This window comes from Cetorhinus maximus, chromosome 18, assembly GCF_964194155.1.
Source record: "Cetorhinus maximus chromosome 18, sCetMax3.hap1.1, whole genome shotgun sequence".
Taxonomy (NCBI): Eukaryota; Metazoa; Chordata; class Chondrichthyes; order Lamniformes; family Cetorhinidae; genus Cetorhinus; species Cetorhinus maximus.
Window position 1 is genome coordinate 39,196,360 of NC_135896.1, and position 16,353 is coordinate 39,212,712.

The 16,353-nt window shown below is 39.6% G+C and overlaps 1 protein-coding gene across 2 annotated transcripts; it reads right to left on the reverse strand.

Annotated features, from left to right (window-relative positions):
- Positions 1-640: 640 nt before the first annotated feature.
- Positions 641-11,969, reverse strand: bag5 (BCL2 associated athanogene 5). 2 transcript variants are annotated; one of them, XM_078562482.1, is made up of 2 exons: positions 11,902-11,969; positions 641-7,450 (listed from the first exon to the last, which is right to left on the reverse strand). In XM_078562482.1, exon 2 carries the CDS (start codon positions 7,416-7,418, stop codon positions 6,072-6,074), a length of 1,347 nt encoding a protein of 448 aa, XP_078418608.1. In that variant the 5' UTR covers positions 7,419-7,450; positions 11,902-11,969; the 3' UTR covers positions 641-6,071. The 2 variants fall into 2 exon arrangements, with proteins under 2 accessions (XP_078418608.1, XP_078418609.1); XM_078562483.1 differs by having other exon boundaries at positions 11,872-11,962.
- Positions 11,970-16,353: the final 4,384 nt, after the last annotated feature.

Sequence of the window (16,353 nt, forward strand, 5' to 3'; positions counted from 1 at the left end):
TCAAACATACTACTTAAAAATATAGGTTATGACAGTTGTTTAAAGTTTCCCTCTGGGATTTTAAATAACTCAGCTTTACCAACTGCTGTGTCATAACATTAACCAAAATCCAACTGGAGCCATGGAAAAATGTTCAATAGGAAACTATATCTGCTGAAATTTAAACATGTATTTTTTAAAAATCTATTCATAATTGCTAACTTTTTGAAAGTGTATTTCAACATCAATTGAGCAAATGTTAGCAGCGTTAAGTTTGGTTTGCCAATTCAAAACAAATATAAATTAGAACAAAATTATTCTTTCCAAAAAAGAATAATTCGGTAAGAAAATTGGTGTAATCTCAAATTAATTTTGCAAGGTTAATGTAATTTTCTAGAGATTGTATTTGAACTGCCCATTTCAATTTTATCCATGCAACTAATGTGATGAAAAAATTATAATAAAGTTGATACATTCATAAAAATTGTCACACAAGTAATATTTCCCAGGAAGCAAGGCAGGTTTGGCCATCTCAGCCAGTTGGTCTTCCATGCACCCAGTTATAAAAGATACTGGAAGGAATCGATGACAAGGGCATCTAATCCCCTTTTCCCCCCTGCCCGCACCCCCCCAACCATCCCCCTCTCCCTTAATTGCAAAATCATCAAGTTAATCACTCAACAGGACAAATTACTGAAAGAAAAAATGAAACCTAGCCAAATACCTCAATATTAATAGTTAGAAAATTTGAAAAACACGTGAATAGAATCCACTGATGGTATGCACAATCTGGATGTTGAATTTAACCCTCATGTAAAAAGAAACAAACCCATGTTGCAGCTACTAGGATCAGCTGCTGTAAATTAATTTGTCACAATAATAGTGCTAAAAATCTAAGCTCTCAAATGTTATTCTAAATGAAGGCAATATTTGGATATTGAAATATATTGATTCATTACAAAACTGAGGTATTCAAAGATATGTTTTCAGCAATTGCACATTGTAGATATTTTCTTTGATTAATAAATTATTTTATTAGAGAATCCTTTAGTGTTATAATTTTGGGAAGCTCATAGTTTAGCTAATTAGTATCAAGAATAATGGTAAACATTACAAGCTCATCAAGATCTTTTATATTCTATGTTAGAGAATTGATATGAAAGCTTAGAATATGGTTGTTACATGTTTCTGCCCACCTGCAGCTTTACTATGTTTCCCGGTGTGAGAGGCTCCTTATCACAGCTGTTTCGCTACTTTATCTGCTCATATGGTGAATAAACAATCTGTTTATGTGTTATGAGTGTTAAAAACTATTATTCATAGTGATGTAGAATAACAATATACCTGGGAATCGAGATATAGGCAAACTGCAAGAGCAAACCTTAAGCAATTTATCATTTCTGATGTGTTCCTCTCTAGAAAAAAGGAGAAACTGTTTTTATTTTTTACAATATATGCAAGTGGAGGTGGTGGGCGGTGGCATGAATGCCAAGCTATTGCAATTGAATCCTTTGATTTGAGCTGCAGGTATATTCAGTTTAATTACACACATTAGAGATACAGTATACTTAATGTATGTTTTATGAGGGAATATCAACTCTCACTAAAATCAAAAACAAAAATTTATGAGTCTTAATACAAATCCTTACTTTTAAAAACTATTTGGCTTTTTTGTTTCTGACAGAGAAGAAAAGACACAATATTAACTCAGTCTAAATGCTCATGATTATAAATGCAAATTATTTTGTTCAAATTGCTGCAATGCCCTCATCCATTCCAAATATTAGCGATGCTTTTAACCATAATTCTCAAAGTTGATGATCCATATTCAAAACAACTTTTGATTAAGTCAATATTCAGTGGTATCCATACAAATAGTTAAAAGTTACTTAAATGAAGTGCATCATCAATTTCGGTAGAAATTCAACTGGGGACACATTGATACTTAAATTACTTGATACAACAAATTGAACCAGCCAGTACTTTTGTGGGGTGGGGACAGCCATGATGTAGAGTGTTACATTATTTTGTATTTAATTATTTTAATGTTCATATTTAATGTGCTTCTTTGTTTTGATTAATTATACTGTATGACTGATCTACTGTAAAATATTGGAGTTGCCATTAAGTAATAGTCAGAATAAACCGACATTTTTCGAAGTTCCCTTGCTAAATGTTTGAAGCAGTGCGAGATAATTGTGTCACTCTTCCCCCAACCCTATCCTTGTTTAAAATAGCTCATCAATCTTTATATAATTTTATAAAAATTGACACATTATGATTCAAATATGTTAAACTCTCCTTTACTTTTATTGAGTGTTATTTGGTATCACTCATACTGCACTTTGATTAAGTACAGTTGCCCATATGGAATCGCTCTAGCCATGTGTGCTTACACACACCTATTGTCAGACTCTCAAAAATCATGGAAAGATTCGCAAGTGCAGTGTGCAAATGTTTGACAAAATGTTATCCAAAAGTAGGCACCCAATGCACCCAAAATCAGAGTGAAGTCTGAGAGTCAAGTCTTTATCTTTGAAATTATCACTTTTGAATGTTATTTATTCAATATAGCTGTAGTCTTAGGAGAAAGCAACAAAACCAGTGGGACAACATGCTGGCATTCTACATGTGAACTAAGATATTTAAATTCGACTGTCAGTTAAGGAATGTTCCCTGGAATTTCTCTGCTATGTGCAACTTATTTGTTGCATTGCTTGATCCCTTTAAGGTTACTGCGCAGCCATGCAAATGTGCAACTTAAAGGGAATGTTGCTTGTGCGCAGCATGTTTGTTCCATGCACAGTACATTCTGGATGGCTACCACAGCTACATACCCGCACAGTTTAGAGGGAACACGGGAGGCTAATTTCAATTCAAATCAAATAGAAATAAAATGCACATTCTACAAAAAAGAAAAAAAAAATCAATCATAGGATGTTCAGTTCCAACACTCCATCCTATTACCTATAAAATATTTGCAGCTATGAACCCGGTTGTCTCAGATAATGTCCTGGACATGAATGAACCCTAAGAAAATATAAAAGGGTTGAAAACCAGTGTAGGATCGGAATCCCCTCCAACTGGATTTTATTAAATGTAAAAACCCCAAAGACCTCGCTTCATGGACATAAACATTGCAAAACAAAACAGGCTAAACCTCAACACAGAGGCAGGCTGTACTGCAAGGGGTTAATCTTCAAATATGTCAACACCGAATCCAAATTGATACTCTGTAAAGATACTGGGACATTATTATCTCAAAGAGACAAAGCAGGTGCCATCAAACAATCCAGTTAAAGAAACTGGGAGAATGTCACAGCAAGTGGCCCTAGACAAAAGACATCACACAAATAAACATCGACAACAGCTAAGGAGAAATGGATCTTATCACACGCACACTAACTTGAGATCCAGAGACATCACACTGGGATGGGGTCCATCGTTTTGATTGTGGCAACAACATCGTGATGAATGGGTTGTCTGAACCAAGGCAGGAACCAGACTAAAGAGATTAAGGGGTGCTAAGCACCGACCATCCAAGCAGAATGTGCTCCAGGAAAAGTATTTTGAAACTATAAACAAGATTTGTAATAAAAAGGGGTCTGGCACTGCAGTCACCAAAAAGGATCAGGAACAGTCAACCTGACTCACGGACCTACAGCTGACACCGAAACAACCAACTGTGTGGGGAGTTGTAAGTATCAGCCAGATCCACAGATCTTGGGGCTGAGAATTAAGGATAACTTTAAGGGTAGTAACTAAATCCTGAAAGGGGATTTGAGTTAGACCAACCAAGTTTTCAGGCAGAAACATGGGGTTTTGCCTGTAGTTCTACTTTTCAGTGGAGTTTTATAAATGAATTTGTGGTTTAGAGCTTTGTGTAGCGTCACTACACTAGTTTAGAGCTCTTGTTTTAGGGACAGTGGAAGTGTCCTGTCAATAAATAAGTTTGTAGTTGAGTCTAAACCTCTGTGTCCCTGTGAGTTTGTCCTTTATAAGATCCTAAATCAAGAACCAACAGCAAGGGTAAACGAGCACTGATTGAACCCCTTACATATCTGGTGACCGTGGCAGGACTTTAAGGTTAAGGACAAATTATGGACGGGGCTAGGAGCAAGAAATCTTCAATGGAGTAGAGGACATCCGAGTGTGTAGGAGGTAAATTGAACTTTTCTACATCGTGGGTGCAGGAGTTGAGGAATGCTGCCTGCTCAGGGGAGAAGGTAGCAGAGTGGGCGGTAGTAGTTCACACAAGAAATCAAAAGAAAATGCAGTTTGGCTGCTCTGTATGCAGAGACAAAACCAAATTCTAGCAGCGAAACTTAAGCAAGTGCAGGAGGAAAAGGAGGAGTGGGTGAACAGGGCAAACGATAGGGAGGCCGTGTTGGGGCAGCTAGCGATAGAATTAAGAAGCAAAAGGCAGGAGAGGAGAGTGCACGAGGAGGCTTCAAGGAATATTTGCAACGCCAGATTATGGAAAGTAAGAGGGAATGCCAGGCTCAGCGAGAACAAAGTGCCCGGAATCTGGAGAGAGCTGGCAAGGCTGAAGGGCAGCTGAAAGATAGTAAGACAGCTTACAAGGTGGCAGTCAGACACATGGAGAGGCTGACCACAGGCCCTGTAGGGAAAAGATCTGGAAGCTGACCCTAGCATTATCAGGGGCCAGAGGTATGGCCAACCTCACGGCACAAGGAGAATGTGGTATAGGCACGGATGAAGTGGGGGAAGAGTCTGATGACGGGGCTCAGAATAGCAGGAGTCAGCCGGCTCCCGAAGCACCTGGTCCACAAAGATCAATGTTCCCTCTACGATAGCAGAAGTTTGGCCCACCTCCAGTAGGCGGTGGTCCGCCACCATTGCAAAGTGACTATGTAGTCCCATATACAACCCTCCAGTTGCAGGGGATGCTAGCCAACATGCCAAAGTTAAAAACTGGAGGGGACGTCTCTGCCCACTTTACAAATATAGAACAGAAAGGGGAAATTAACAGCTGTGATGAGCACTAGATTAAAAAGCTGATCTTGTTCTCCCTGGACGATGTTATATCAGAGTTTATCAGCAGCTACTAAGGTAGGGGGTGGAAATGTGAACGGGTTGAAGGATGAGATTTTGATCGCACTGGGACCTGGTCAGGGCAGCATGTTCTTGCAGGTCAAACAGGCCCAGCAGCCAGTGGGGGAGGCATTGGATGGGTTTGCAGACAGGTCATGGCCTGTGTATCTGAAGGCTACAGGAGGTAACCAGGGTTGGTTACAGCTAGTGGGGGCCGGTAGAAACCATTGGCTGAGGACCCTGGCATCCCACTGCCTGCCACAGATTAAAATGATGGCAGAGTCATGGTTTGACCCTGAGGACCTGACGAATACAGAGGCAGGGGTATTGAGGAAACTGATCCTAGCATTTCAAGCTGACTTGGGGGTGGGGGTGCGGGTAGAAGAGCTCAAGCAGAAGGGTAAAGCGCATGCAATGAAGTGAGGCCCAGGGGGCAGAAATGAATGGAAGCAGGAAGGGGCTAACATGGACAAAGCATGTTTTAATTGTGGGAAGACTGGATCATGGAGTATCGGTTTCCGAAAGAGGGTAAACCAGGAAGAGGGGGTTCCCCAGGGTTGAAGTCGCAGGAAATAGAGGTGGAGTCTAAGCGAAAGGAAGCAGAGAGGGAGAAGGCAGACGACCCAGTAAATGATCGAACCCCTTACTCCAGCATAATATAGAGACAGCCAAGGGTCTAAATTCATCAATACTTTTAGCCATTATATTTCCAAACATCACTGCCTTCCTTTTATGGTGTTCCCAAAGCATACATTGTGTCTGAAATCTTAAATGACGTTGTAATGAAATATCAAATACACTGTCAAGCGTTCATTACATTACTATCCTTATGTAAGGAACACTTACTATTTAATTTTCTTTGAAAATTTGAAAAATCTAGTTAAATCAGTTACATAATCTTATGATATGGACTTTAACCTTCCTGAAATTGTTAAATATACTAGTAGCCTGAACAATTCTTCTAAATTATTACAAATAGTGCAAAGCATGAGTCACAAAAGCACAAAAACTATACACTTCATGCAGTGAACTGCTGTTCAGTATTCCCATTCATCTGTTTTCATGTCTAAATAATTCAGAATATTCTGGGCAAATTTCACTGCTTGTTTTCTGGCAACCTTCGCACCATCATTCCCTTGGGTTTCCACTGCATCAAGTGCAAGGAGTTGCTTTGTGAGCATTTCTTCCAGTCTCACGTAATTCTTGTCTGTTCTGTCTCCATCAAATGACAGTACCTGCTTCTGAAATTCTGACAAATGGCTCAGGACCTGCCATACAGCTTTCTGTGAAGGATGCTCATCTTTAAGCTGTTCTTCCATGTTCTCTCTCTTTCCAAGTGTCTCCTTCAGGTCAACATAAGCTATCACGGCCTGCACATCAACTACGGATCTTCTCCTAGCTTCACGGATACATGGATTTTTACCAATGTCTATTTTATCTAATTCGGTGAGAAGACTTTGCAGCTCTGCCTTTGATTTGAAATGGAGATCAGAGACATTTTCTAATTGCAGCAGCTGTTGTTTCAATTGTGTCGTCTTCTGGCGTATTTCTTCTATCTGTTTGATGGATTGATTTTGTGCTAAATCATAACTCCCTGCAGCCTCGCCTTCCGATTCTATCTCCAAGTGTTCTAGTAAACAATTGATTTCGTGCACTACACGTTTCCGGTAGTTTCTCACTTCTGAGTGTCCAGTCACATCTGCAGCATCCAATTGCATCAACAACCCTGTGAGGATACGGGACAGATGTGCACAGTTCTCCAAAGCATTTAGGTTCATGAGCAAGCCAATCACATCCCATCTTGCTTTGCTAACCTCACACAAAACAGAGTCGATCTTGGGAACAGAAGGATGCGTATCTGTGGACAGAGGCAAAGATAACGCTTGCCGACCAATACAGTTTTCAATGATGTCCTGCACTGCACAAATCCTGGTCAAAGCTCGATACCTAGCTTTCCTCAAACTAAGTTTTCCTCCTGTTTTTACCTGTGTCAGTTGAAATATGATTTCTTGGATGCGATCAGCAAATTCCTCAGTTATCAAACCCCCAGCTGAAGATAACTCATTGGTAACCAACTGTTGTGCATCACCGAAGACCTTTTCCACCTTCAGCCGAGATGGATGAGTTGCAATTTGCTCTAGCTCTTTGAGAAGTCCCTCCACATCCTTCACTGCACTTTTGCGGCCATGCTGGATATCAGACTTGCCGTCAGTATCTACTGCATCTAAGTCAAACAGCAACTTGGTCAAAGTGCTCTCCAGACGCTTGTATTCTCTATCAGACTGTGTACCGCTGAACGAAAGTACAAGTCGCCTAGATTCATGGATTTCCTTCTGAATTTCTTGGATTCTAATCATGGAAGGATGTTGTTGACCCATGGCCATATTCTCTTTTTCCCTAATGAGTCATAGTGGGTCTGAAATTGAAGCAAAACATGTGGTCAAGGGTCACTTCTTGGCATCAGACCTGAACTGTACTTATTGTTGCCTCCAGAATTAAACTGCTATCAAGTGGAGGACCTGTAAATTGGCTACTGCTCCATCAATACATTTAGTAAATGTAACGACGCATGTTCCTTGCATGGTCAGAAATTGTAACAATTAACTATACCTAGCATTTGACTCTGGCATGTTGGGGCAAAATTCTGAGGTAAACCCAACCAATTTCTGTGGCAACAGAATCTAGATTTTGCAGCAAGTTGACCCAGGATTTTAAAACATCACAAATATTTTTTTAGAAAAATGATGGTGCTGAGCCTTAAGAGTCTGTGTGCTATTTAAACTGGAATAGGTACCACATATACTAATCTCTGCCTCCTATCCCTCAGCCAATTTCACGCACATTGCCATTGTACCTTTAATATCATGTGCTTCTCCTTTTGAATAAATCTGTTATGCAGTACCCTATCAAATGCTTTTTCAAAGTGTATAGGTACAATATCTACTACATTACCTTCATCAATCCTCTCTGCTACTTCATCAAATAACTCAATCAGGTTAGGCAGACAGAATTAACTAACAGTTAACCTAAATGGGTCGCCACTCAAACTTCCTTCCTTTTAACTATCTTAGTCATAATGTCCCAATCATTCAGATTGTTTTCCCAGAAGAACCTTAACCAGTAGAAAAGACGACAACTCTTCTTTCATATCCCAACTACTGAATCAAACACAAGATCATTGATTAGCATTCTTTGGCATTTTTTGCTAATCATCTCGGGACCATTGTTGCTCACCATTTACATAAAGCTATTTGGGCTCAGGAATTACATAGGATTTCTTAGGATATACGGCACAGAAACAGGCCATTTGGCCCAACTAGTCCATGCTGGTGTTTATGCTCCACTCGATCCTCCCCTTATCTTCTGTCATCTAAATGTACCATCATTACCATCTATTCACTTACCCCTCATATGTCTAATTTCCCCTGAAATGCATCTATATGATTCATTTCAACCACTCCCAGTTGCAGCAGGCCAGACATTCTTAGCGGCATTTGGATGAAGTTTCTTCTGAATTGCATATTGTATTTCCTGGTGACTATCATATATTGGTGGATTCTAGTATGCTCTTCCCCACGATAACAAACATAATTTTTGTGTTCATTCTATCAAAACCTTTCATAATGTTAAAGACCTCTATTAGGTCGCCCACAGCCTTCTTTTTCAGAGAAAAAAGACCCAGCCTGTCAATCCTTTCCTGATCTGTATACCCACGCATTTCTGGTATCATTCTTGTAAATCTTCTCTGAAACCTCTCCAGTGCCTCTATATCCTCTTCGTAACATGTGAACCAGAACTGCACACAGTAGTCTTAAGTATGGTCAAACCAATGTTCAATACAGGTTTAGCATAACTTCCCCACTTTTAATTCTATTCTTCTAGAAATAAAGCCTAGTACTTGGTTTGCCTTTTTGTAAAAAAAAAAATGGCCTCGCTAACCTGCAACGAAATTTGTAGTGATTGGTGCATTTGTATTTTGATTCCTTTCTTCCTACCAAAATGTGCTACCTCACATTTATCTGAGTTGAGCTTCAATTGCCAATCGCTTGCCCATTCAACAAGTTTATGTTCTCTTGTAACATGTCGCAGTCCTCCTCAAAATTGACTATTCACCCCTCTCCCAATTTGATGTCATCCACAAATTATATTTTTGATTTCAAAGTTCAAATAGTTACTGTAAATTGTGAACAGCAGTGATGCCAACATGGATTCTTGTGGAACACCACTTCCCATCTTCTGCCACTCTGAAGATCTACCCTTTATTCCCACTCTTCTGCTTGCTGTCTTAAAGCCAGCCAGAAATCCATTCTGCCACTTGTTCCCCTGACTGCAAAACAATTATTTAATATTTCAGTAATTTCTTTATTGTTACCTGTGATATTATCCTGTCTATCCCTTAGTGGTTCTATTCCCATCACAGTTTTCCTTTTTTATTGAAGTGCCTGTAAAATATTTTACTCTTTTCTGTTACGTTCTTTGATAATTTAATTCTATGGTTTCTATTTGTCTTCCTAATTGACGGCCCCTCCTAATCTCTTCAGATTCTCTGATTTTGCACTCTTCTGCGATCTATGTAATTAATGCAAGCCTTTTTCCTAACCCTCAATTGTTCCCTTCTGTCTTTATTCGTCCATGGAATCCCACTAGTGTTTAGTTTGCTGTTTCCTTTTAGAGGAATATTTTGTCCTTGCACTCTGTTGAAATATTTTAAATGCTCCCAACAGTTGTTCAATATCACTGTTTGCCAATATAGTTGCCCATTTATTTGCCTAAGTTCTATTCTCAGCCCTTCAACTTCAGCTTTTCTCCAATTTATTAACTCGGTTTTTGTCATGCTAATGTCTTTCACTACCATTATCTTAAAGAATGTTATATTACAGTCACTATTGCCTGGATGTTCCCCTATCTTTGCCTCTCTTATTTGCTTTGGTTTATTTCCCATTCCCAGACCCAATAGTAAATCATCCCTTGTTGGCTTTTTCGATACTGGGTCAGAAAGGAGACCTGTACGCATTGCAGGGACTCCATTCCCTTTTCCCTGCCTCTTCCGTCCAATTAATATCAGGGTAGTTGAAATTCCCCATGATTATGTTTTTTTTACTCAATTCCCTAATTTGTCTGCATATTTCTTCCTCCAATTCCCTTCTATTGCCATTGTTATCCTAAATAAGTAGTGACTCCACTTTCCTGTTTTCCTTCTCTATCTTTCCTAAATATGTTATACCCTGTAATGTTTAATTCCCAGTCCTGGTTTTCCTGTAGCCACGTCTCAGTAATCCTACTATGTCTGACATGATTGCTTCCAGCTCTCCTGTTTTATTACATGCTATGTATGCATTGCTGCACAGGCATTTTAACTCAACATTAATAGATTTCCCCTCAATTTATGTTTAACCATTTTTAGACTTCCATTCTATAAATATATTTATTCCCTTGCCATCAAGGTCCTCCCTTATGCTATTCTTTCCTCTGCTCAACTGCCTGATGTGTTTACATTTAGGCTGTTTCTTGTAGATCCCTCCTCACCCCCTTACTAGCTTAAAGCCTTCACCACTTCCTTTCCACCAGGGCATGGGTTGCATAACCTTGTTCAGGTGGAGCCCATCCGATTGGCACAGCTTTTCCCTGTCCCAGAACTGATGTCAGTGTGCCATGAAAAGGAACCACATTTTCCCACTCCAGCCCTTTAGCCAAGTGTTAATTGTCCTGATCTGTCTGCTCTTACGCTAATTTGCATGTAGCTCAGGCAATGATCCAGAGATTATTACCCTTGAGATCCTGCTTTTTAAATTTAGAACTAACTCCTGATACTCTTTCAGCAGGACCATCTCCCCATTCCTATCTACACTGTTTGTTCCAACAGGGATGATGACAAATGGATTTACTCCCACCCTTTTCTAGTTCCTCTCTAGCCATCATGAGATATCCCTTACCCTGGCACCAGTAGACGACATACCCTTTGGAATTCTTGTTCTTGGCTGCAGACAAGGCTATCCATTTCCCTAATTATATACAGTCCCCTCTTTCTACCACATTTCTATTCTGCTCTCCCCATTGGGACAACCTTCTAAGCAATGGTGCCTTGATCTGCATTGTGGCCTACCTCCCTGCAATCTTTCTCCCTGCCCTCACAGGTAGCAAGTACATTGCACCTGTTGGACAGAACTAGTGCCTGCAGAACCTTCTTCTCAAACTTTCCTAAAACTCTTTTAACCGGTTCCCTGACAGTCACACCTTTCCTGAACCTGTGTTTTCCCTGAGGTGTGACTTTATTCAGGTTAAAGCTGCCCAGAAATTCCTCCGCTCCCTTGTGTTGGAGTCTGACTCTGAGTTGGAGAGATTCGAGATGAACACATCTCTTGCAGATGTGTTAGCTCAAGACAGTTGTGCTACCCGCAAACTCCCACAATGTGCAGTCCAGCCACAATGCAGATGTACAATTTCAAAATCTGCAAATGACACTAAAGGGGTGTAGGTAATGCAAAGGAGAAACTTGGCAAAATACAGGAAGACATTAATAAATCTGCAAAATAAACGAGTGTGTAATTGGAAAATTAATTTAAATAAAAACAAGTGTGAGGTGGTACATTTTGGTAGGAAGTTTAAGGGGGGCACATGTTCCTTGGAAAATAAGTGTCTAAATAGAGTAGAGGAGCAGAGGAATCTGGAGCTCCATTTACACAGATCACTAAAAGCAGTGATGCTGGTTAATAAGGCCATAAGAAAGGAAAGCATTGGGGTTCATTTCTAGAGAGAGACAACAGAAGAGCAGAGAAAATTAAAACAAAATATGGACACTGGAAAACTAAAATAAAAAACAGAAAATGCTGGAAATACTTAGCACAGTCCAGATGAAAGGTCATCAACCTGAATGTTAGCTCTGCTTTTCTCTCTCCATAGATATTGCCAGATCTGCTGAGTATTTCCAGCATTTTCTGAAAAGCAGAAAAATTACGTTAAACTTGAATAGAATCTTGGCCAGGTCGCATTTGGAGTACTGTACACAGTTCTCATCTCCAGGGTAAGAATATAAAACACTGGAAAAAAAGTGCAAAAAATATTTACTGGAATGATACCAGAACTGAGAGCTTATACCCATCAGGAAAAATTGAACAGGATGGGGTTCTTTTCTCTAGAAAAGAGAAGATCGAGGGATTACCCGATAGAGATCTTCAAGATTCTGAAAGGGTTTGACAGGGTAGACTTGAAGATGTTTCCATTTGTGGGGGCGATAAATATAAGACAGTCACTAATAAAATGATTAGGGAATTCAGGAGAAACTTCTTTTCTCAGAGCAGTTCCACATAGGGTAGTTCCACAGGAGTAGCTGAGGCAATTAGTATAGATGAATTTAAGGGGAAGTTAGATAAACACATGAGTGAGAAAGAAATAGAAGGATATGTTGATGGAGTTAGAAAGGTAGGTGGCAGCTCGTAAGGAGCATAAACACAGGCATGGACCTGTTGGGCCAAATTGCCAGTTTCTGAGCTGTAAATACTGTATAATACTTAGAAATACTGTGATTTCTCTAACAAATCCATGCTGTTTGTCCATTATTAACCCATGGTTCTCCAAGTGAGAATTAATTTTATCCTTGACAGTAGTCTCCTGTAGTTTACCTGGCCCTGACATTAGACTGCTTGACCTGAAGTTACCAGGATTATCCCTCTTCCCTTTTATGAACAGGGATACAGTACTTGGAATCCTCCAGTTCTGTGGCAACATGCCCATTTTCAAGAATTAAAAGATTATTATCATAGTGTCTGCTATTTGTATCCGAGCTTTCCTCAGGAACCTAGGGTGCATCTCATTGTGACTGGATGACTTGTTAATTTTAAGTGATGCCAGCCTATTCAGAGCCTCCTTTCTAAATATTTTTATACTATCCAATCTCCTCCACTTCAATATTAACTCCATTTTCTTTTGTGAAGACAGTTAAGTGTATTCATTCAGTACAAGTCATGCCCTATCTCCAAAAGATATCTTGATTGTCCCCAGTTGACCCACCATTCCTTGAACTATCCTTTTACTTTTTATATGTTTATAAAAGATTTTTAGGTTCCTTTTTATGTTAGCTTTTATGAATCAACTGTGGATCGTTTGGCAGCATTCTCACCTTTGAGTCAAAAGGTTGTGGATTCAAGTCCTACTTCAGGACTTGAGCACAAATATCAAGGCTGATACTTTGGTGCAATACTGAATGCTGCACGTGGAGGTTTCATTTTTTGGATGAGATATTAAACCAAGGCCCTGTCTGCCTTCTCAGGTGGATGCAAAATTTCCCATGGCGCTATTTCAAAGAGGAGTAGGGGAGGTATTCCCCGTGTCCTGTCCAATATTTATCCCTCAATCAACATTCAAAATCACAAGAAAATAGCATTATCTGGTCACAACTGCACTGCTATTCACAGCAGTTTGCTATGTGCAAATTGGCTGTTGCTTTTCCTACATTAGAACAGTGACTACACTTCAAAAGTATATTATTGGCTGTAAAGCACTTTGGATGTCCTGTGGTTGTGCAAGGTGCTATATAAATGCAAGGGCTCTCCCTATGTCCTTCTTGTATCCATTCTCAATTTTTCCCTGCACTATATTTTTCCTATTTTTGACTGCGTTTGGTATCGGTCATTTGTCATGACCCTCCTTTTTCTGTTTTATTTTAACCTCAATTTTCTTTGTCATTTGGGAAGTTCCGGGTTTGGATTCCATATATTTTCCTTAAGAGAATAACTTGATTTCTACCCAAACTATCTCCACCTTGAGGCATGCCATGACTGGGTTACTGTTTTCCTGGATAATCTTTGTTTCCAGTTCACTAAAACTGGCTCACATCCAGTTGGACACTTTAACTGCCGATTTTTCTTGGTCCCTTTCCAAAACTACTTTAAACTTAATTATACTATGATCATTATTACTCGGATGTACTCCCACTACAGCACACACCACCTGCCCTATTTCCTTCCCCAGAACTAGATCCAGCATTGCTCCTTTCCTTGTTTGATTAGAAATATACAGGAAGTTCTCCAGTACGCATTTTAACTATTCTTCACCCCTAACTTTCCCTTTACTGTGTCCACCACCTCTCCCCACCCCCACCCCCCCCAACCAGTCAATATCTGAGTAATTGAAATTCCCTATTATCTCCTTTTTTTTTAACATTTCTGTGAAAATTTCCTAGATTTGCTCATTCATCTCCTTCCCACTACCTAGGGTTTGTACTAAACACCCCTGCAATGGAAAAGCTTTTCAGTTCATTAACTTTAACCAAATAAATTTAGTCACTGAACCCTCTAGTATATTGTCCCACTGTAGAACTGTAATATCCTTCATTAATCTCTGTCACCATGTATCCGACCAACCCCACCCGCCCATCTTTCTTCCTTCCCTATTTCTCCTGAATAAACTGTAGCTAAGAATGCTTGGTTTTCATTCCCACCCATGTTTAAGCCAGGTCTCCATTACAGCCAGCATATAAACCCACATAGTAATTTGCACCTGTAAGTTTGTCAACCTTATCTGTAACAGTCCTTGCATTAACACACACACATTCCAATACCATGCCAGATCAGTTTAAACCCTCCTCCATGGGCAGAATGTTGTTCAGGTACAAACTGTTTCTCTCAGAACTGGTCCCAATGCTCCAGGAATCTGAAGTCCTCCCTCCTGCATCACATCTGCAAGTACACAGTCATCTGCGCTATCCTCCCATTTCTGTACTTATTAACACGTAGGACTAAAAACAATTACCATCTTTGAGATTTTGTCCTAAAATCTTTTACCTAGCTCATGAAACTCTGCTTCTAGGATCTCTTCCTTTTCCTATCTATGTCATTGGTTCCAACGTGAACCACAACTTCTGGCTGTTACCCCTGCCTTTGGAGAATGCCCTGTGCCTGTTGAGTGATATTTAGTAGCACTGAAATCAGAATAAAACATGCTAAAGTTGTACAGTACTCGTCAGGCAACACATGGGAGCACCGTGTCCAGTGGTTGTTTCCAATGCAATCTCACTCTGTTGTACTGTTGAAAAGAGCCTCAAGCCCCAAGTGTTACAGAACTGAAGGAGGAAAGGTGGGATAACCTTGACGCTTCAGGTTTAGAACAAGACAACGGCACGTCGACCTTATATAAGGTATCAAATGGTATGAAATAAATTTGAAGCATGACTTCAAAGTTTGCTATGAAAATAACAATAACAAATAACAAGTAAAATAACAAGTGAGCAAACTGAACAAAAACAAATTAAGAGGTTAAGGAATTCTATATATACAAAGAATGGTTAATATTCAAATGTACATCAGGGTAGGGTGGGGAGGCAAAGCCCTTGAGGTAATTTAAGAGACAGTAGGGTGGGATGATTGGGGATATTTTTTTTTACATGAATCAATTAAGATAGGCCAAATAACCTTCTTCATCCAGATTTATCTTATGATCTTGGGATGTAACTTGCAACAAATTTTCTACAAATGTGCCACCTCGATGTTATAAACATCATCAATAATGGCATGCAAATATATTGAATATCCTCATTAAAGTGCAAAATATCTTTGAAAGTAATATTTCAGCATTGTTTTAGCTTCTAGTATGTGATAACGTCATTTATATTTAACTACATTAAGCTTTCGCAGAGATTTTAAAAATTTCACCAATTAAGGCGCTGATTTGTTTTGGAGTATGGATACCTTGTCCAAGTTGCATTCTTCATGTGTCAGCCTTCGCTCACTGGTAGCACTCTCACCTGTGGCAGGTGATAGTTAATTCAAGTCCCACACCAGAGACCTCAGCAAAATGCAAGCTGGCACTTCAGTGCAATACTGAGGGAATGACTGTTGGAGGTTCCGTATTTTAGACAAGATGCTAAACAGAGACTTCATCTGATTTTCAGATCACACAAAATATCCCATTGCACAATTCAAAGAACATGGAAATTATCCGAAAACTGATCTATGTCATTGCTTTTGTGGGAACTTGGTGTGCAAATTAGGTGCCACACTTGTCGACATTACAACAACATTTCAAATGTATTTCATTGGCTATGAAGCTCTTTGTGACATCCACGGATGTGAAAGCTGCTACATAAATGTAACGTTAGTTCACGCAAGTGAGTAGTGGCAAGATTTTCAAACAGGGACATAAGGGCCAAGTTTAATTATTCTCACTTTTCAGCCCCAGTTGAGATCAGCTAACTTAGCACATGAGAGTTTCTTGGCCTGTATTGTTCAGTACCACACTGGGCAATGTGCTGAGTCATGAGAGCTTCAAGTGATATTTTTACTGCATTAAGTATAGGATTTATATATAAAAGCTGAAGCAGAGTCA

Coding starts and splice junctions, on each gene's coding strand:
- bag5 (XM_078562482.1), bottom strand. CDS start 7,418: ATGGCCATGGGTCAACAACATCCTTCCATGATTAGAATCCAAGAAATT.